Here is a 21,524-nt window from a genome sequence, read left to right as displayed (position 1 = left end):
CAGCACTATCAGCCTTATCTGGTTCATCCAGATTTTCAAAAACAATTCCTTCAATCTTTCTGGTATGTTTTCAGTTTGGCTTTTGACCTCGGTCTGGTTTCTGGTCATCCAGTAATCATTCAAGAACTCGGAGCTCACCAGGCCTGTGTCGCAGATGACATTTGTATTTATCTCTGTTGATTACCTTCTCGCTATATCATGATAACACTTTCATTGCGCCTGCTAATAATATCTATATTTGGAATTAATATGTGTAAGTTCTTTTAACATAGAGAGATCTGTAATCAGTGTATAATAATTATTAGGACTTTCACCGGGCAGGTTTCAGTGTCTACTGAAAACTGATATTTCAAATAAAAACTACTAGCTCCTTTGCAGCGAGGTCTTTCTCAAACTGCCAGGCAAGGACACATCTCGTCATACATGAAGCATTTGCTTTCTTCCTGGCAGTTGTGAATTCACTGATTTCCCCAAATAAACGTAACTGTTTGCTCCTTTACACTGTCAGCGTCAATGTGAGAATCAATAATTCATGTGAACGATTTTAAATGATGTGTGTGAGAATTATGCTCGAAGTTTTGCTGCACAGAAATGTACGAAGCATCAGTATGTGAAACCCAGTTATAAACAGCCTTCATCTGGCAACAGCTGTGACCCAGAAAACTACAGCAGTTATTGTACGATACTGTCGCTTTTTCTCATGAGTGTGAAGCTCGCCGCACAGTAATAGACAGCGGTGTCAGACAGCAGCAGATCCGAGATCGTCGATCGGTACAACTTATCTGACTGCTGGACTGTACTAGAAAACCGCTTCTGAGCGAAATCCTTCTTAAATTCAGCATCACTAGTCTCGAAAGCCCGGACTGCGAACTCGGGCTTTCTTCCACGGGACTGGCGGTACCAGAACAAGTAATAAACGTTACCGGTGTACGTGCAGGTTAAAGTGACATATTTCCCCTCTGTTTGCGTGAATGAGGGCTCCCGCTGAGTAACAGAAACGCCATCGCTCAGACCTGAAAGGCAAGCTTGAGAAAGCAGGAATGATGAATTAAGGGTTCAGTTGAAAGTTTGAACTGACATTTAAACAAAAAGAACTGACATTCGCTGTGACATGAAATTGGGCAGGATTTTGAACATGAAATTTAAAAAAAAATCACAAGGAACACCATATGCCCGCGAACGCAGTTCTGAAGATGGCTTTTCGGACGAGAAATTGCTTTAATTCTGATCCAATCCATGATGCTTCCAGATGTATGGAGTGCTACCAGCATTTTTTGTATTTTTCTTTTGAACATAAACCTAAGTCAGAAAAACTGGCCAATATTGGTGTTAGCGATCCATAAGAGAATCCAAGTTACCCAATGTTCTGATTTTGCATGCCCATCTTTTCATCTCTTCGTCATCTGTTTATCTGACATCCCCTTCATGACGTTATAGTCTGATTCAAACACTCCTTATTCGAAGGCGAAGACAGAATTCCCTTAAGTTTTCTTTTGGATCATTATTCAGCCTCTTATGAAGAATCACCGTTTTGATCATTCGTTTTAAAAGTGATTATCTCGTAATACTGAGATCATCACTCCAATTACTCCTTTTACGCGTTGTGTCCTTTTCTTCTTCTTGTAAGACAGAGAGGAAATGGTTTCACAACAGCTCAAGGGGAATGCAACCAATGCCTCATACGTATTGAAAAGAATATGCTCATTATGCATCCACCCTGGATTAGTTAAAAATACACTCGCATCAAATAAACCCGATAAACAGATAGCAGTACAACGTTCCAGGAAACTAACAGTGGGGTTGTGGAAAGGTTGACCAGTATAACACACATGCAGAGAAATTGCTCCAAAGACAAAAAAAAAGATCCAAATGTGTGGAGTTTAGATATTCAGCGCTTGTCTGCGTGCGTTTCCTCCAGGTGTGCCAGTTTCCTCCTACAGCCCAAAGCTGTACAGTTAGGTTGATTGGTCATGCTAAATTGCTCCATGATGTCCATTGTTGTGGAGGCGAGGTGGATGAGCCAAGGAAAATGCAGTCTTAAAAGGATGGCGTTGTCTCTTGGTGGTATGCTCTTCGGAGAGGCGGCGTGGATGCGATGGGCCAAATGGCTTGCTTCAACATTGTACAGAATCTATAATTTCTACTCTGTGAATAAATTTACAAATGCTGGTTTCAGTGAAAATACGAGTTGGAATAAAATAATATTAGTCCATCAGTCATCATCAACTTTCCTTGTAAGTTGTTGAACTATGTTATAGCTTTTGGGTGGCATGGTATCTCCGAGCTGCCTCACATTGCTGGAAGGCTGGGAACCATTCCAGCCTGGACTGACTGTCTGTGTGGAGTTGTCCGTTTTCACGGTTTCCTATGGGTGCTTCTGTTTCTTTCCATTTTCCAAAGGTGTGCGGGTTAGGAGTGTTGATAATGTTAAATTTCACATAGTGTTCAGGGATGTACAGGCTGTTTGGATTTGGCTTGAAATCACGGGGCTAGGGTGTGTTTTAGCCGGATAATCTTCGGACAGTTGGAGACGACTCGATGGAACGAATGTCCTGCATCCACGCTCTAAGGATTCTGTAACATTTTTTTCGGAGAAGGTCTCTGCAGGTGTGAAATTATTGTTTCTGTTTCTTGTGTGACAGCACCATCCGATGGACACTACTGGAACACTCGATGCGGGGAGGGATGAATGTGTTTGGAAATGATCGATATATCTCTGTTTCAATGTTAGCTTCATGTCACAGAAATAGAACATGCTGTCAGATAAAAGGGTCACGGAGATACGTACAGGAACCGCTTTGTTTCTTTTGCATGTTTTATTCAGTAGAGAACCTATTTGCTTCATTTGAAGTTTTCTCTTCAACGCCCGTGAAATACATCTTCAGGCAACATCTTAGAGTTTTTCCGAGCTATTTCGTGTACCAGAACTGCACCACAGAAAGAATAGCTGCGTGTAATGACACTCGATTACCACGCTCTGAGTTTCTAGAATCATGAATTCAGATGAATCCTGAGACACCGAATACTGCCCAGCCAAACCTGAAACAAAAATTCAGATTGATCGAAAATTCAGGAATAACGTATAATTCCTGGATGATATACCAACTATTTTACCACAGTCTGTGCAGACAGGAAGACGGTGAAAAGGAGGGAAAGCACGGGGAGCACATGATGGTAGGATGAGAGTTGTATACAAAAATAAGCCAGAAGGCTTACGATATGTTTACCCATTTCAGAGTCAGTAATCGCTTATTGAGAAATTGAGCGGAGTTTTCAGGAACAGGATTTGCTGTTCTGTCAGAACCAGTGACAGTTATGCTCCAATCAATGAAAGTTGAATAAAATTACTTTCTACTTTCTCTTTCTCAGTGAACTGTATGTTATTCGGTTCATTTTATCAAACTTGGTGGCTTTCACGGCCTGTGGTCTCTCTCCCATCCCTTCCAGCTCTTCATGACGGTGTGGAGTCTGGGGAAAGAAAATAACCAAAAAAAGAGAGAAGTGTCTCACTCTTTTGATAAATAACACCACATCGGATTGAAGTAAAACAAAGAACTGTGCAATTTGTATATCTGAAACAAAAATGAAATTTCTGGTGAAATTCAACAAGTCTGCAACTGTGAAGCGAAAGCAAAGACAACGTGTAGAGTGCAGTGACCTGTTCAGAAGAATAGAGGAACTATACCTGGTGCAAGAGGAGATTTCAGTGCAAAATGGCGGCACATTAAATCGCTCCTGCCGGAACTCCTCTGCTTCCCCCGTTCCTTTTAATTTTACTTTATTTTCTCTTCTATTTTCTGCATTTTGTCTTCCCTGCTCTCTAATCAACTTTTACGTTCTTAAACTTACCAACAGGGAATGCGGAAAGGAAGACGTGAACATCTGCGTGAGAAGAAGTCCGACACTAGGCCAGCACGAGACACATGCCATAGAAGAGAATCAAGGGCTGGATCGGGGCACGGGAAGCATTCTGAGCCCAGCCAGCATGACAGACGAGTCCTGGTGGCGAGTCGAGTCGAGTTGGAGAACCGATCGGCAGGTAGTCTGAGCCTGGAGCAGTCTTGAAGACAATTTCTACAGGCGAGCTGGAAACTGGCGTGGGAGGGATTCCGAATCGAGTCCAGCCCAAGCAGATGAGTTTTGGTGGTGTGGTTTTGGCCAGAGGCTAGCGCAAGGAGGCTGCGAGCTCTTGAGTTCTGAAGCCTGGCTGGTAAGGGCCCAGATTAAAGAACCATAATTTGAGTACATTTTACAGATGATTTTGTTCGTAGTCGAGACTTTGAGGAATCCTATCTACGTATTCCATGCTAGATTCTTCTTTACTCATTCAATTCTGTAACAATCACCTACATATCTGTAACTAGGCATCCTCCATCTAAGATGCTGCCAGAGCGGTGACATTTCAAGCTTTGCACTGCACTCATTCGAGTGCACATGATACAAAAGTCTGTTCAATTGTATTTTGTCTCTTTCTATTTGTCTCCTGAAAAGACAATGACATTTCTGTAATTAGTAGATTATAAAATGGAACACTCCAGCGTTTGCCAGAGACATTCTTGAAGATAGACTCATCCTGAACTACACATTAGGGAAAGTGAGAAACAGTTCAGAGAAAGACCTTGGGCTTTCAGAACTGACTTCAACGGGGAAAGTATGGATTTTATGTTCCAGTGAGCACCTATAGTTCCCATTATTGGTTGAAGGATCTTTCTTTCTTCCACTGAAACTCTCAAAATATACATGAACTATTTAGATGAGCGTTTTATATGTTAGAACACACAAGTCTATGGGCTAAATGCTGGAAACTGAGATTATAATAAATGGATATTGATGACTAGCACTTACAAGCTGGACTGAAGGGGCTTTTCCGTGCTACAAAAACATGACTAGGTCAAGTCTAGAGGAAAACAATTTCTCCAGTGAAAACAAATTGAGATAAAGAGAACAAAATCTATGTCATTAAGAAAGGATGTAAACCTGGGAGGTGTCTTCCCTGAGAGGAGGGTGGAGGGATTAGGATTCGGGACATTCTCTCCTGCAAAATAACTTTGATTTCTGATAACGAAAGGGAGTTTTTTTAATACTTCTAAGAACGGATAAAATGTCTAGGAACACCTACCAGTGACAACGGCAACAACAGAAGATCTGTGTCGGAATTGCTGGTGGTTTTATATTCGAGATGAAAGCATAGCACGGGATTGGGACCATTTCGCATATTCTTCTGCAACAAAAACAGAAATTGCTGGAGAAACACAGCAGGTCTCGCAGCATTTGTGAAGAAAAATCAGAAATAACGTTTTGGCCTCAATGACACTTCTTCAGAACTTGTAGTAGCGAGAAAACAGTTGGTTTTAATGTAGGAGAAGTATAAACTAAAGGTTGATACGAGGTACAAAGAGAGACAATCAAAGTTGGAGGATAAATGAGTGGATAACGGTCAGCCAATGAGAATAAATAGTTGCTCACGAGAATTATTAATGTCTAACAATGGAAGTGGTAAATGTGGGCACAATGATGACGTATAAAAGTCCCTTAGATAAGGGAATGAATCAGGAGGCATGTGGGCCAAGAGAGGGAAGATAGGACTACTTTACTTTGGGATTATGTTCGGCATAGACCAGAGAGACCCAAGGGCCTGCTTCCATGCTGCATGATTCTATTATTCATTGATAACAAGGCCTGATGTGTCTGTTTGGGGCAATGTGTGGGCAAGGATCTGAAACCCAAAAGTTGTTGAGTTCGATACTGAGTACAAAAGGCTGCAGAGTACTCAAACAGCAAATGAAATGCCATTCTCCCAGCTTGCGCTGAGCATCACTGGACCACTGCAGCAAGCCCGAGACAGAGATTTTCACCGGGGAGCAAGATAGTTCGTTGAACTGGCAGACAACGGCAAGCACGGGGTCATTTTGTGGACAGAATGTAGGTGTACTGTGAAACAATCTCTCCATCTACACTTCATCTCCGCAACTTCGAGAACACTGAATGCAGTAGACTATGCTGAGTGAAATACAGGCAAAGTGCAGCTTCACCTGGAAGGTCTGTTCAGGTTCTTAGATATTGAAGAATGACTTAGTAAACGGGAAGGTGTTACAGCTTCTGCAGTTGCATTGGAAGGTACAGTGAGAATGTGGCGAGCGATGGAAATGAAGAAGAAGAAGTGCACCTTGGCGTTCCAGATAGAAATACTCTTGTACAAAGCAGACAAAAGAGGGGAGTGAAATATATCTCTGGTGGTGCCAAAACACTGGATGTAGTGGAAGTAGCAGCTAATAATTCTCTAGATGTGAATGCTGGTGGGATGTTTGGTGAGGACAAGGGGCAACTCTTTCGCTTTTGTGGTAGCGGACAGAAGGTTTGACAGCTGAAGGGCAGGAGATTTCTCGGACACAACTGCGTGCCCTATCTATTACGGTGCTAGGAAAACATTGGTTGTGGAAGAAAGTGAATATTTCGTAGGCATTCTTTTCGGGGTTGCCATTATCAGGACAGATGCAAAGGAGACGGAGGAACTTGGAGAATGGAATGAAATCTTCGCCGGAATTAGGGTAGGAGGATGTACAGTCAAGGAAACTCTGGATGCTAAGTCATTTGACGTGAATGCTGGTGGATAATCTATCCCAAGAAATGGAAACATAGATTTCGCGGATGTGAAGGGAGCATTAAGAGATCAGCCAGGTGAATGTGAGAGAGGGGTGGAAATTGAAATGAAATTGATAATCTTTTCCAATTCCGATAAGGGACGGAAGCAGCAGTGGTGACATAATCGTATACCGTAGCAAGAGTTGTGGGTCGCAGATGGATAAGACTGTGACAAGATACCTTCCACGTATCCCACAAACAGACAGGCATAAATGAGCCCCTTGCAGGTACCCATGGTCAAATCTTCTACCTAAAGAAAATGAGAGAAGTTTAAATAGAAGTAGCTCAGAATTGAAGCGTAGGTCGGCCAAGCGGAGGAGGGTCATGGCTGATGGGGATGGTCAGGATCTTTTCTCGGAAAAGAAAATCACAAAGCCTTGAGATTGTCAAGATGGGGAATTGACCTGTACAGTGATTGAAATCCAGTAGTTAAGAGGAGGCGGTTGGACCCCACGAACTGGAAATCTGAAATTAACATAAACTGTTGGAGGAATTACAGATGAAACTGGGAAGGAACTGGACACGTTGAGAAAAAAGAAAAGACGAGTCGACAGACAGGAAGATACGTTCTTTGAAGCAATAGCAGCTGGAAATAATGAGTCTGCCCAGGCAGTCTTTTATGTGGATTTTGGCAAAGAGGTATTAGCGAGCTGTGTTTGGTTGGGAGCCTATGATGTTGGAAGCATTGGTGAGAAGGTCATCAGATAAAATGAGGTTAGTGACGGTGCTCTGATGTTGCATTGTGAGGTCATAGCCCAAGAGGAAACAGGAGAAAGTATCTGAAAGCTGTCATTCGGCCTTTGCAATGCAGATGTCAGTCCGCCAGAAAACAACAGCAACAACCTTGTCAGCTGGCTTGAATAAAATTCAGGGAACAGGTCGAGTACAGGTAAAAGGCCAAAGGCCTGTTCCTCTGCTCCTGAGCACTCAGTTGTTCCTAAATACTGGATGCAGTACTACATAAACACCACTCTTCATTGAAACACACAAAATTCTGATGGCACTTGACATGTTTGATGTCCAAAGCTTGTTTCGTCTTCTGAGATAGCCTTAGACCAGAAGGTAGATTCTCATTATAAGGTCTTACGGATATACCAGGGATGAGGAGGAATTTCGTCTCTTTGAGAGTTGCGAGTCTGTGGAGATTTATCCAGAAGTTTTCTTTCGATGTTTGGTCGTTAACTATAAAAAAAGGATGCTATAGATGGATATTTGATCAATAAGGAGCTGAAGGATTTTGGGAAAAGGCAGGATGGTGAGGTTGAGCGTTATCAGATCACCAACGCTCATATTGAATTGTGAAGCAGGCTCGATGGTTTGAATGGGTTATTTTTGCTCCCTAGTCTTATAATCTCAGTATGAAGCTGTATAACTAACCTGCAGTAATTTAAAAATACCTTTCTCACCTAAGAAAAATAAACGATGGGGGAGTTATTTGGCAGAAATATTCAGAGTGAACTGTGTGCCACAGTCAACAGAGTAAACTAGCCTTTAGCACCCATATTGACACAGGCTGAACTCGGTCTGAAGTCACCTCTCACAAAACGCTATTGTTCTTCACTCTTCCTCATAGCTCATCTGTTTTAGGTTGACACTGATTACGCATTAAGCAATTGCGGTTGATCTCCTGATGTGGATGTGGAACACTTAGTGAAATAATTCTTGCAGTTGATGATGCAATTCTACCTCTGAAAATTAGGCCGTATTTATTAAAAACAAAAGTAACTGTAAATAAAGATTAACAATTACCAGGGTCACATAAACGTCCATTCGCTGACAGAGTGAGCACTGAAGCTTAACACTAGACCACCAGGGAAGCCGACAGAAATCCTCACAGGTGGCCACTGTGCCATTTATTCACGTCAGCTCCCCGTCCCCAGATGCAAGTTTTTTTTTGGCCTAAAAGGCAGCTTTTGCTGGAATGCAAGATATTTCCCCAGAAAATGAAAACAGCAGTTGAGAACTCGGACATGAAATGTATGCTGAGCTGGAATATACTCACCAGCTGCTCATATGAAACATTGAAATCATTCTCATTCCTCCACATCACGAATTCTATACTCTTCAGGGCAATAAGTAAACTTAGCTTAGAAGGAATTAAAAGCTGTGAATTGCACGGGAGACAAGGAGGAGTCGAACCTCCACTCTTCTAGTCATACTCATTAACTATTGCGCTATTGTCCCCACCCTTGCCTAACGCCTACGTTCTGTGCAGTTGTGGTGTAAGCAGTTACTTACGGACAAAAAAAAAAAGTGAAGGCAATGATAACTGGTGTGCACACGGCACAATGTGAGTCTGGAGCTTTTGATCCAAGGCGCAGTGTCGGTGTTAATGTGTCAGAGTTTACTGCCCACTGTTTACACTTGCTCACACATCCCTTTTATCCAGTTAATTTAACAGCTTAATATATCCCTTTTAAACCAATGCAAGCAGTGATTGTCTCTTTACGTGAGTTTTCAGTAGAGGCTGCTCAGTTGTGAATTGTCTGTTTATGCAAAGGCAGAAGGTGATTAGAATTCTCATTGACTAGTGTGCACCAGGCACGAATAGAGCGTGGAGCTTGTGCTCCAAGGCTCAGTGCAGATGCTAATGGGTCAGTTTACTGTCCGATGTTTACACTGGCTCACACATCACTCCTGGTCAATTAACCACAATTAAACACTTCCTCTTGTGAGGTTACTTCTGTGTGTATTGACACTGTTAGGTGGTCCTGAGAAAATGAATACATCCCTTTCATCCAGTTGGTTTAACAGTTTAAAGTATCCCTTTTAAACAGAGACAAGTGGACATTGTCTCTTCCTGCAAGTTTTCTGTGGACACTGCTCAGTTGTGAATTGCCCGTTTATGCGAAGACAGAAGGTGATTGGAATTCTCACTGAGCCACAGTGAAACAGAAAAACACGGAGTTACTGTGATCGACTGGTTAAGGCAATGGGTATCTTGATGGGCAGGAGTACCCACCTGACGGCGCTGTGCCTTACTTGGCGTCCGTCTACTTGACAGGTGATCCTACTTTCAAATCCCTCTTCCTCTGCTGTGACCATTCCTTAACTTAACACCAACAGTAAAGATGTATATAGTCTGGGGGACAGTGGATGTGATATTGCTTCGGGACTTGGGTCACTGATATTCATCATTGATGAAAATGGTACCAAGTACAGATTTCTCATACGGGTATGACACGAACGTATGGACTATCATTAAAACTGAAGGAAGAGGTGACAAAATACAAGAATCTAAGAAGCACATTTCCTAAGAAGGTCCATTAGTTCACTTGAGGACGACTTTGTCGTGGAGTAACTGAGCGAGGAAAAGGGAAAAGTTAACAGCAGAAAGGAAAATTTAAGAAAAGTTGTTAGAAAAGTCCAACAGAGAGCAAATTCCCAAATCAATGAAAAGGAGCAACTCCGTTCATCCAGGGGCATGCAGAAACGTGTTGAACCAGTGTGTTAATATAAGGAAATCAGATTTTCCAAATTTAATTTTCACCCATGCATCTTAGCGGCATGTGTAACACTGATGTTAGTTGAGCAATCTGTCAATACTTGTGGGAAAAACTGTGAACACATCGCATCAATGAAAGAATACGAAAAAGAATCGCACAGACGCCAAAAAAATAACGAAAGTTTCCTTTCCACAGACGCTGCCACATCTGCTGAAGTCTTCTAGCAGTTCCCATTTTTGATTCACATTCCTCCACCGACAACATTACTTTAGGAAACCTTCACAGTGGTAGAATTGTCCAAGTTGTCTTAACTACTTGTTTCCGCAAATACAAAAAACAGGCTCTTCTGAGCATCAACAATGGTTCTGACTGACGTTACTGCAAGTCAGCACAGCGGGATATTGGGTAAAGTTTACAATAAGCAATAAGCTCAGTTAAACTTCATAAGCTGCGATACTGCCACTGTGCAAAGCTGCTGCAGTGCAGCCCATGGAGAGCAGTTCTATCAGAGTCTTATCTTTCACATTTATGGTGGGGTACATACATCGATATCCATCCATCTCTTTTGATTAATCTGCCGTGGAGTTGACCAATTATTAATTTATGCTGAAATTCGATGAGAGGATTCAAACATTATTTCGCAGGCAGAATGTTGAAATGGAAGGAAATTAAGAATGGAAATGACTTAAGAAGCACAATCGCCGAACATCTTCCAGGGTTCCTGCAGTGTCTGTGCATACTTCGCCTCACTAATGAAATAGAGGCTTAGAAACTAAATTCCCAAAAAGGATTTTGTAATAAAAATATGATCTTTGAAAAATGATTGTACCCAATTTTTTCTTTATAAAAACATTAAAACTGAGTCAACCCATCCTAATTTATATGCGTGGGTATTTACAATCTCATTCCTCTTGATGTACAAACGGTTTTGGAGTCTGCTACAGGAACAATGGAAAGGTTTGCTGCTGCTTTAAACAGTCCTAATTAATGCACATCGGCAGTTCGGGTGAACGACTGTTCTTTGTGCTCGGCTGACTTTGAACTTCTGTTAATGGGAGCTTTCCACAACTCATCCTGAATGTTTGAATCCCCTGCCGTCGCTCTGTTCCCGGGGACAATGAAAAAATAAATTGTAAATGGACAAAACGTGTTGATACCGCACTCTCTGTTCTCTCTCACTGCAGATCCAAAATCTAAAGATTAAATATATTCTTATCAGGCAGACGGAAATGTAGAGCCCAGCAGGTAGAATTGCACGAACATTTTAGATAGGAACGCGGTTCGGATCGGTGCTCGATTTTTTTTTTAAATTACAGACAGATTTGATTTTGTATAATTGTTTGCTCATGAACAACAGATTTCGTTGTGATAAGATTAGAGATCGATGGATCACTCCAGGGAAACGGAGTATCAGTCTCATTTCATTAGTTCATTTACTGACAAGTGAAACTAATAACAGTGTCTCAATGGTTAGAAGAATGGAATTCGGCAGGAGATTTTGATCGAGGCGTAAACAAAATCCAATGGCAAATCCCGATCGTCCGGATTACAATATCAAGTATAACTTTCCCTCTAAATGAGTCGCCATGCTGTCTGTGAACAATATATTTTTTTCAGTGCCTCTGGGTCAAAATCCTGGGATTCCCTTGCCAAGCGCGCTGTGAGTGTCCCTGCATCCCAAGGAACTCAGTGGCTCAACAGGTAGTTCATCTTCACCTTCTCCAACCCAAATTCAGATCACAATAGGATTTGCTTTCCCTCAAAAGTCACCAGAGGGAGGAGAGGAATCCGCTGGTTATTACATAACTGATATATCCATACGTAAACAACTGACAAAGGCTCAATAAACTTTCATCACAGGTGAAGAATGTTCATTCCCAGCCAACCCAGCAAACGGAAGCCATGCGTGATTGAGATTGCACGGATCACTGACTCATTCATCAGCTGTTACTGAATCTGTTCATTTGTTTAATGTTCGTCATATCTAAGTTAAATCTCACGTTCTGGTTGATACTTTAAAGGAAGCCAGCATTATCTGGATCAACGAACCGATCGCTCGCCATTCTGGAATTGGTAACATGCAGCTGCAGGGGCAGGGCACAATACCCACAAAATGTTCGACGTCATTCAGTTTACTCCAAAGTTTCACTATTCGTCTCACGCGTACATTTTCTCTGTAACAGTGAAGCAGTTTTAGAACCCTCAGAAGGCACTAAAATATATTCGCTTTTGAGTTGCTGAACTGAATTTTTTTGTTTATTTCAATAATGTATTCATAATGAATAAAGTTACGTGTTCAAATGAAAAGTATCAGATAGCACCGCCAATTTGTGAGCCACTTCAGATCGATTTCTGATTTTACTGTTTGCCTGACACATTGTAATGTTCAGTCATGTTCCGACAGTTTTTATACAGGGTCAATCGGTTCTGATCTCTGCGGTGCTCAGTGCGCAGCAAGTCAACACAGAATCTATCAGTTAAGTTTACAACACTTTCAGCTCAACAGGCTGTTCACGTTATCAAACTCTGAGGAAAACTGGTCTCCTCAGAAATCTCTCGGAGTTCCCAATATTTTGCTTTCTCTTTAGCAGAAACTCCATGGAACCGCTGCGCTGTTAGTGGTACCAGAACGGATTAGGATAGTTGATTTTCGTAGCTGTGGGAATACAGAAAAAAAAACTGGACGTCATCTCCCTCATTCTTTTCGATTGAATCCGGTTTCTATGAGACGGAATCTCCTGGACAACTTACGATAAAAGAGTTTGAATTAATAGTAAATTAAAGGAAAACAAAACACGTCATTATTCTAACAATCGGCCTGTCACCTTGAACAATGACACGTGAAGTAAATCAGCGAATGTAATTCATAATGCATTACACAGAATGCATTGGATGTAATGGAAAGGGCTTCGACAGATTAATCAATAAGCCTTCAATAGACAGATCACATCTTCTAACGAGGTTATTTCCCATTTTACCTCTGCGATTTAAAAGGAAAACAGCAAACGACTGGTGTGTTTAAAACTCCTTCCTCTATCGTGTCGTCTCAATGGCCTCAGTCCTGTCTGTATTTCCAGTCTATCTCTTCGGCTGTCACCCAATCGGGGAACTTCACTTTCTTCTCCTAAACTGTGCTCCGCTCTGGGGCAAGTTTGAATCAGAAAAATATTTTCATTTGTGGAGAATATATTGCTGCCTCGGTGTTCATTTAACAGCTGAAATACATATAAATCCTGACAAATAAGTACAAAAATACACAATTTGTGAATCTACTGGTGAGAAGAGCTGCAGAAATAAACACGGAGCTCCTGGCGACATGTTTGCAGGCCAATTACGGTGAATTGTCCGAAGTTGAAATTGTTTTAGAGAAGATTTGGGCAGAGTTGAATAATTTCAGAATCTCTGTCCTTTGGTTTATGATCAGTATAGACATCAGGAGTCAACCGATGTGATTCGAGTAGATTTTTTTCATCAATTCAACCTTTGAGATTCAAGCTCCTTTGAGCTCGACTTCACAGGAATGGGGCAGCGGGGAATGACAACGTGAATTTGTCATCTGACAACAGGGCCTTGGAGAAAAAGTAAATGAAATGTTGATGCTGAGCAGTTTTGGTTTATGTGTATTTAAATCCAGAGAAGGAAAGCAGTACATGTTGTTCGAGTTCGCCAGTGAGCAGAGCTGTACTCTGACTGTCAGAGCTCAGAGGTATCTGAGAGCTGGCGCTGAGCGTTTGCAGTGTACGTTGGTTTGAAAATCTCCAGGTGGAAGGATTCAACTGCCTATTTTTTACAATGGACACGCAATCCCTTTACACGTCCATTACCCAACAGAAGGGTCTTAGTGCTCTCCGCTTCTTCTGGGAGCAAATACCTGAATCGTCCGCACTCACCACCACCCTCTTCTGCTTGGCTGAGCTCGGCCTCACCTTCAGTAACTTCTCTTTTACATCCTCTCATTTACTTCAGATGAGAGGCGTGGACCTAGGTAACTACATGGGCCAGAGGTATGCCCATTTCTTCATGGGTTACTTGGAACATTCTTTCTGGCAGTCCTATTCCAGCAACGAAACACAACTCTTTCTCTGATTAATCGATGATATCTTCGTTGCTGCTTTACTCTCTCCTCCGGAATTGGCACATTTTATTGATTTCACTTCCACTTTCCATCCTGCTCTCACATCCACCTGGTTTATCTCTGACTCCTGTCTTCCCTTCCTTGGCATTTGTTTCTGTTTCTGGGGATAGGCTGTGCACCGATATCCACAATAAATTCAATAAATCCCTCAGCTACATGGGCTATACATCCACACATCCTGCTTCCTGTAAAGACACCATCCTGTTCACACAGTTCCACAGTCTCCATTGCCAACGTCGACAAGGGAACCTTCGAAATGTTCACTTTCTTCCTCAGCCTAGGATTCCACGATACCATTGTCGACAAGTCCCTATACTGGGCCCAATCATTCTCTCACACTTCTGCCCTTACTCCCTCTCTTCCCTCCCGCAACAGCATTCGTGTTCCTCTTGTCCGTATCTGACATCCCACCAGCATCCACATCCAGAAGATTATCAGACTCCATTCCGCCAACTCTTGCCTGATGCCAACAGCAGACACATATTCCCCTCCCATCCTTTATCCGCCTTCCACAGGGGCACGCTCATTCACTCTTCCTTCACTCCCAACACATTCCCACATAGCTCCATGGCACCCTCCCCTGCAACCGGAGAAGGTGCAGCACCTGCCCGTTTACCCACTCCTTCCCCACTATCCAATGATCTAAACCTAGATTAAGATGAAGCCCACTTCACGGGTCCTTCACAGAATCTTGACTGCTGCATTCACTGCTCGCAACGTGGTCTCCTCTACGTTTGTGAAACAAAGAGTTGTCTGGGTGAGCACTTCACGGAACATTTGTATTCTGTTCACAAGTAAGACCCGAAGCATGTCGTTGCCGGGCATCTTAACACATCACCCTCTTCCCCAGCCAACATCTCTGTCTCTGGCTTGCCGTGGTGTCCCAGCGAAGCTTAAAGCAACCTGGAAAAACAACACTTCGTTTTTGGGTTGGGGTCCCTGCGGCCCGCCGGGCTCAATATCAAGTTAAACTCTCCCATGTCCTAGCCCCCTAAGCCACACACCAGGTCTTGTTATCACATCGCCTGCCATTGCACACTACCTATTGTTAGTCACTAACAGTCCCCATTAACATCTACTCACCCTCCAGGCCAGAGCGTTATCAACCCTTTGTCTTTCCAAATTATTTTCTCTCTCTTACGAATCTATCAGTTATCCTATTATTTACTCCCTGAGCCATCCCCCTCCCTATTTTCTGCATATAAACCGACGTTTTCCCAACTACCATCAGTTCAGTCGAAGGGTCACATGATCCGTCTGATTATTTTCTTCACAGAAGTTGCCTCTCTTGCTGAGCTTTCCCAGCAAATTCTGTTTTTGTTCTCCACTTCAGGATACTCATCTACCTGAGTCTTTTTTTCCAGGTTGAGCATTTTTATTTAAAATGAATCATGTCTGCTCTGCCATGCAGGCAAATTTGCAGAGAATTAAGACAGAATGTGCAAGGTGACTTTATTCAAAACTTCAATTTATCAAAATAATCAACCAGTACTGGTAGAATCTGAAAGACAACTAATAATTATTATGATAAAGTGGGCGAAATATTCTGAATATAAAACATGCATCACCAAAATCCAAAAAAAATTGCTTTTGTATTTGAAAACTCGGCGATTTGACAATGTCTATGAATTCAACTCATTCTGAGCAGTAGCTGACGCACGCAATTGAAATTAAATACAGCCTCCAACACGTACACCAACCGTTTTGTCAATCAGGACTTTTTTTTTTTCGCTCGGGTTAGTCATAACAAGGGCCAGAAGGATCACCACAAAAAAATTCTGTGAAATTCTGCAATTTCTTACATGTTAAATTACGAGGAATGAAAGACTGTCTTCAAGCAGACAATAGTTCTCTGAGCCGCCCAAACCATCTGAACTCAGTTGGAAAACATTTGACAGTTTCCAACACTCCAGTGCAGTAGCGATCACGTGGAGGTGCCAATGTTAGACTGTGTGGTCAAAGTCATAAGTCAAAGGACAATAGGCTACAGTACAACAGGCTTATTTGGCACCACACAAGCTTTCACAGCGCAGTCTCTTCGTCAGGTGTAGTAGCCCCACTGCCTTGTCAGGGATTATCCCAAATTAAGCCTTGCTGCACTTAGAATCAATTTATTTTAATCCTTGTTGCGAGTAACAGGAATAATAGACTTGCAGTTATTTATGAGCTCGTTGATATGACACTAAATGGATGATTGAGTACACATTTTCCCACAGGGGAGAATTTGAACCGTCATCCTACAGTGTAGGCGTATTATAAATGTGTGCCTGCGTTTCAAGCTGTTCTGCAATCTGAACAGTTGTAATGTATTTAGTAGTTGACGTTCACTCATGCAGATTAACTGATAGTACCCTTCCTCTCACTTGGAGCCTGTGACTCCTTGCTTCACAATATGGATTAGTTCATGCGTCATCAACTGGTGTGCCTGAGTGAATGCTTTTCCACACTCAGAGCATGTCAGCAGCCTCGCCCCATTTATTTTCTGCTGATCCATTTGAATGGAAGATAGACAGATACACACACCCGAGTGAGGATGTTGCAGGGCTCTGACAACAGAAACAATTTTGAACTAATTTCATAGTCTTATAAAATGAATACACTAAGTTGTAGAAATCGAAGGAATCTGGGAATGTATTCAAATACCCATCCCTGCCTGCAAACCATTGATACAGTCACACTGGGGAGTGAGCATTTATCTGCTCCGTTTGTGCAAGGGATTCTCTTGGTCAACCAAGATTCAGATGGACCAACGTACACGCCCTTTAGAGAGACTACTCACTTGATCTGATTGTAGAAAAGGTTTGGCAGTTCATTGAAACTGTTGAAACCTAAGAATAAATTACGGTGTTTGACCTGTATCGAGAAGTTTCGAATAGTTCATTGAATTTTCTTAAGAAGTAAGAGTTTAGTTACGATACATAAGTTAACTAGTCAAAGAATAATACACAACTCTTGATAATTGAGGAGGCTTCACTGATGCGAGAAGAGGACCGGGAGAGCATTTCATTAAAGATGAAAAGGCTGTCCGGCCGACATATTATGGATTGCTAACCATTAGCCTTCCTCAATCTTTTCTTGCTCATCTTTAATCTGAAGATAACAGCTCCTTTACATGAATTACTACCTGCAATAACCGCCTGCAGACCATTCCCTTATGATGTGGCACATTCATATTGTTTGGCAATCACCCATTTAAATTCTTGTAGCCACAGCTAAACCGAATTCAAACCATCAGTGCACACTTCCTCACCGTCATTTGAAGCTTATTTTTCATTCCTTTTGTAACCAAAACTCATACATTACTAAACACATTCTTGTTAAGACAGGACATGTTATGCCATATAATCCACTTGACGTCAAATCGATTGAAATCTGTGATCTTGACAATGCTGGTAGATTTTTGTTTTTTTTTTCTGGTCTTCCTTTGAACTTCCCTTTGTCTGGATTTATTTTGGAAGTGTTAGCAATGGGGAAGACTAGATGCTTACGTAGAATACATTTATCATGGAATTTTGCTTCGCAGGGAATATTAGAGTACAACAAAAACTCAGTATTTATGGGATCACAAATCCACTTGCAACATTGAAATTCAGCAGCGGTCAGTCTTAGACAGCAAACTCAGGGTGAAATTTAATTTGTCGTATGAAAACAATAGCATGCAAGATATTGGAGAAATCCTTCACTCTTGGAAACCAGGGACATTTCACACTGAAATCGAGGCTTGATATGTCCGCATATCTGGGACATGACACAGATACTTTCTAATTAAATTGCAGATACATTGTCTCGGGGGAGGGGCAGACGGGGGTATAAACCTGATGAGAATAAACAGACAGATGAAAATGCTAACTGATCTTTCATTGTCATAGAACAAACAACGGGGATGTTGAAAGTTTGCATCAATGTATTCTTCAGCTCATCTCGAAAATTGGTCTGCGTTACTGTATAGAAGAAGATGTTAGTGCAGGAGCGGAGCATTTGGATCACTTTGACCATTTCTTGAAGGATGTACTATGGGTCATTAAAATCCAGGCAGGGGACGAAGGCCCCACCTGTCAGCTGCACGTAAAGGAAATGTCCGACAGAGGTCATCCACAGTGAGAGGAAACTGGAGAGATGGCAAACAGCAGGACAATGGTCTTCTTGTGATTAGCCATTTCCGAGTCTTGTTGATTCACAGCGGCCCGGAGTCTTTTGCAGGCTCTGTTAACCACTAGAAAATGTCTTACAGTCAGGGCATTGAGCAGCAGAATAAGGAGAAAAGGAACAAAGTGGTTTAAGATGCCGTCTAGCCAGACATATTCCTGCCAGACTGGCCAATTGTAATTGCTGAAATTAATGTCACAGAAGCAGGCCAGCCCATCCACGAGACACAGTGGCTGGTCGATGAAATAGAAAGGGATGTTATTGCTACAGCTTTGGGCACAGACAATTCCTATGACTAGTTACGCAGCTTTCTTGGTGTCGTACTTGGTCTTCAAATTCTGATAGGTGATGGCCTAAAAATGGTCCATCGTGAAGGCCACTGTCAGCCAGACCAAGACATCACGAGCAGCGTACACCAGCACAGTGCCGAGTGTACAAGAATGAATTGTGGACAAGATACTGTCACGAAAGTAGATACCTGCAAACAGGTTGAGGATGTCAGACGTGATGATGACATGACAATCAGTAACTGCTATCACCACCAGATCGTCGGTGATGCACTGGGAAAGTTCGCACTTTTCATAGGTTAGGAATATGGTTGCCACCAAGTTGGCTGTGACTGAAAAAAGAATGTCATCTTACTAAAGGAATTTAAACGCATGACTTTGCCCAATCGAATCTGGTACTGAAATCATCCCTGTGCGTTTATTTTCCAATTCAGGATTCAACTTGTTCTAAAGCCGTGGCTGCTTGTTTAGTAGTTACTCCCAAAGACACATGCATTTGCTGCAGTTAAACATTTGTACATCACAAAACTTGCCTTCTTTTTGCATTCAAAACTCATGCCTACAAAAACTGGCTTTGTTATCTGAACCGAAGATCATTTACAATGTTGACCATTGTTTGAACTTGAAATGCTTTATTAAACCTCTTCCTCGTCATTACAATATCGTACTGACATGACATATTCCATAGAGACAGAGAACCATACATCATAGAAACATTCCCTTCAGCCCACCATGTCTAGACTGACCAACAAACAACTAAACAACATTTATCTAATTTACATGCAGTTGGTCTAATACGTCCTATTCCAGCCCTTTTCAGTTCCTTTCCAAATGTACCTGAAGTGTCAAGAGAGTACCTGCCGACATTACTCTTTGGGCAGCCTGTTCCATATTTTAATGACTCTCTGTTTGAAACAATAATCTCAGATCTCTAACCACTTACTTCTCTCGTTAAATGCATGCAACCGAGCCTTTGACACTTCTGTCATGGGGAAGAAATTCTCACGATCTGCCTGTGCCTCTTAAACTTCTGTATATCTTAATCAGATCCTCCTGCACCATGCTCTGCTCCAAGGAAAACAATCGCAACTTGACCAGTCTCTCCTCATAGGGGGCTCTTTTCATTCAAAGCAACGTTCTGATGAGTTTCCTGCAATCACGTACTTCTCATAGTACGGCGAACAGAACTGCACACATTGTACGATCAGTGGCCGAAACAATGTTTTATGAAGTTACCGCGTGGACTTCCCTGCATCTATATTCTACACCCGTGTTCATGAAGTGATGTTTTCTGTATGCCTTGTTCACCAATCTGTTGAACTGTACTGGCATCGCCAGTGATCTATTGAATGTACACAGATATCCCTTTCTTGCTCAGTAGTACTCAGGGATCGACCACTCATTTTGCATATCCTTCTCTGATTAGATCTCCCAATGCATTTCCTTGCACGTATGAGGGTAAAATTCCATCTAACATTGCTCTGCACAATTGATCAATATCAAACTGTAGCCTGAAACTGTCTCGTCTCGATCAACAACACAGAGTTTTGTGTCATCTGCAAAGTTACTAATTATACATTCTACGTTCACATTCAATTTATTAGTGCGCATAACACAGAGCAAGGGTCTGAGCACCAATCCCCCTGGCATATCGGTGGTCCAGGATTCCAATCACAAAATTATCCCTCCACCATAATTCTTTGCATTCTAATTACAAGCCAATTTTTGATACAGTTTTCTAACTTTCCTTTGATCACCTGGGCTCATAAATCTTTGACCAGTCTCTCATGTAGGACCATGTGAAAGGACTTACCAAAGTCCATGTGAACAATGTCAACGGTGCTGCCTCATTAAATATATTGAGAAACGTTTTCCAAAAAAAAAACAGTTAAATAAAATTAGTCAAACAAGATATCCCTCGTTATTCTGAATGCCTCACATTTAGAACCATCCATTTGTAAAAAATGCGACAATTGGAACGTTCACTTGAAACTCTGCCCATTTTTATCTTAGCGAGCGTCAGCGCACCTGAAATACTTGCTACTTATGTTCCTCCTCAAACCTGTAAAATAATTCTCATCATAGAGTAAATAAATACTGTTCCAAGTCAGTGTTGTATTTAAGTGGTTAACGCACTCGGTTTAGGACTCTGACATGTTGCTGTCAGCATATGAAATCTTATTGCCTAACTTAGTTTATATCACTGACTATAATGATGCTCTGGCAGAATCATCTAGAGTTTAAATAGACATAAAGTTAAACACGTTTGCTCGTTCAAATCATTGTGAAAGACCCAGAAATGTTTGGGCGTAAAGGGAGCAAAATTTTAGCCAGGTAGAGGACATCCTTCCCCTCTGCCTTTGTGTTACTGCTCAGACCTATCACACTCTCGGGGTATTTCTGCATGTTTTCATTTGCCGTGTCAAGACGGGTTCAATACGCATTATAACAAAACCATACGGTAGCGTGGAGTTTCAAGTTAAGAGCCTGAAGAGAAAATAAAACAGAAGACCTATGAAAACAATATGATACTTCTGAACAGTTAAAAGCCTTTTTTTTGACTCCCTTATGCTGGCTTCTTCCCAGCCCTGTGTAATGCCTTTATCTGTGATGTGAAACCTGGACTGATACTTGCAGACCTGCTCTGTCTTTGTTTTCTTTTTAAGTGAGGAATTCACTTTAAGAGGTTGGTGAAGAAGAATAAATCCTCATTTCCTGAAAAGGAATCAAAGCGAAGCCATGGTGGTAAAAGAGCAAATTCGTCGTTACGACATTAGAGGAGTTGTTTTACAGGCTTGTATTATTTCTGTATGTAAACGACTCTCTGGAGTCCCAGCACCCTAGATCGAACCCATTGATTTGATTCGC

General features: G+C 41.9%; 1 protein-coding gene and 1 non-coding gene across 2 annotated transcripts; both read right to left on the bottom strand.

Moving 5' to 3' along the window:
* Window positions 1–672: 672 nt before the first annotated feature.
* Window positions 673–19,645, bottom strand: LOC109934712. The gene is made up of 5 exons (XM_048619068.1): window positions 19,600–19,645; window positions 18,848–18,988; window positions 2,923–3,039; window positions 1,411–1,453; window positions 673–1,012 (listed from the first exon to the last, which is right to left on the bottom strand). Exons 1-5 carry the CDS (start codon window positions 19,643–19,645, stop codon window positions 673–675), a joined length of 687 nt encoding a protein of 228 aa, XP_048475025.1.
* LOC125487614 lies at window positions 10,429–10,562 on the bottom strand. The gene has a single exon (XR_007265983.1). It is a non-coding gene; the product is annotated as a U4 spliceosomal RNA (small nuclear RNA).
* Window positions 19,646–21,524: the final 1,879 nt, after the last annotated feature.

Source organism: Rhincodon typus, chromosome 42 (assembly GCF_021869965.1).
Source record: "Rhincodon typus isolate 14 chromosome 42, sRhiTyp1.1, whole genome shotgun sequence".
NCBI lineage: Eukaryota > Metazoa > Chordata > Chondrichthyes > Orectolobiformes > Rhincodontidae > Rhincodon > Rhincodon typus.
This window is presented reverse-complemented; position numbering and strand designations above follow the sequence as displayed.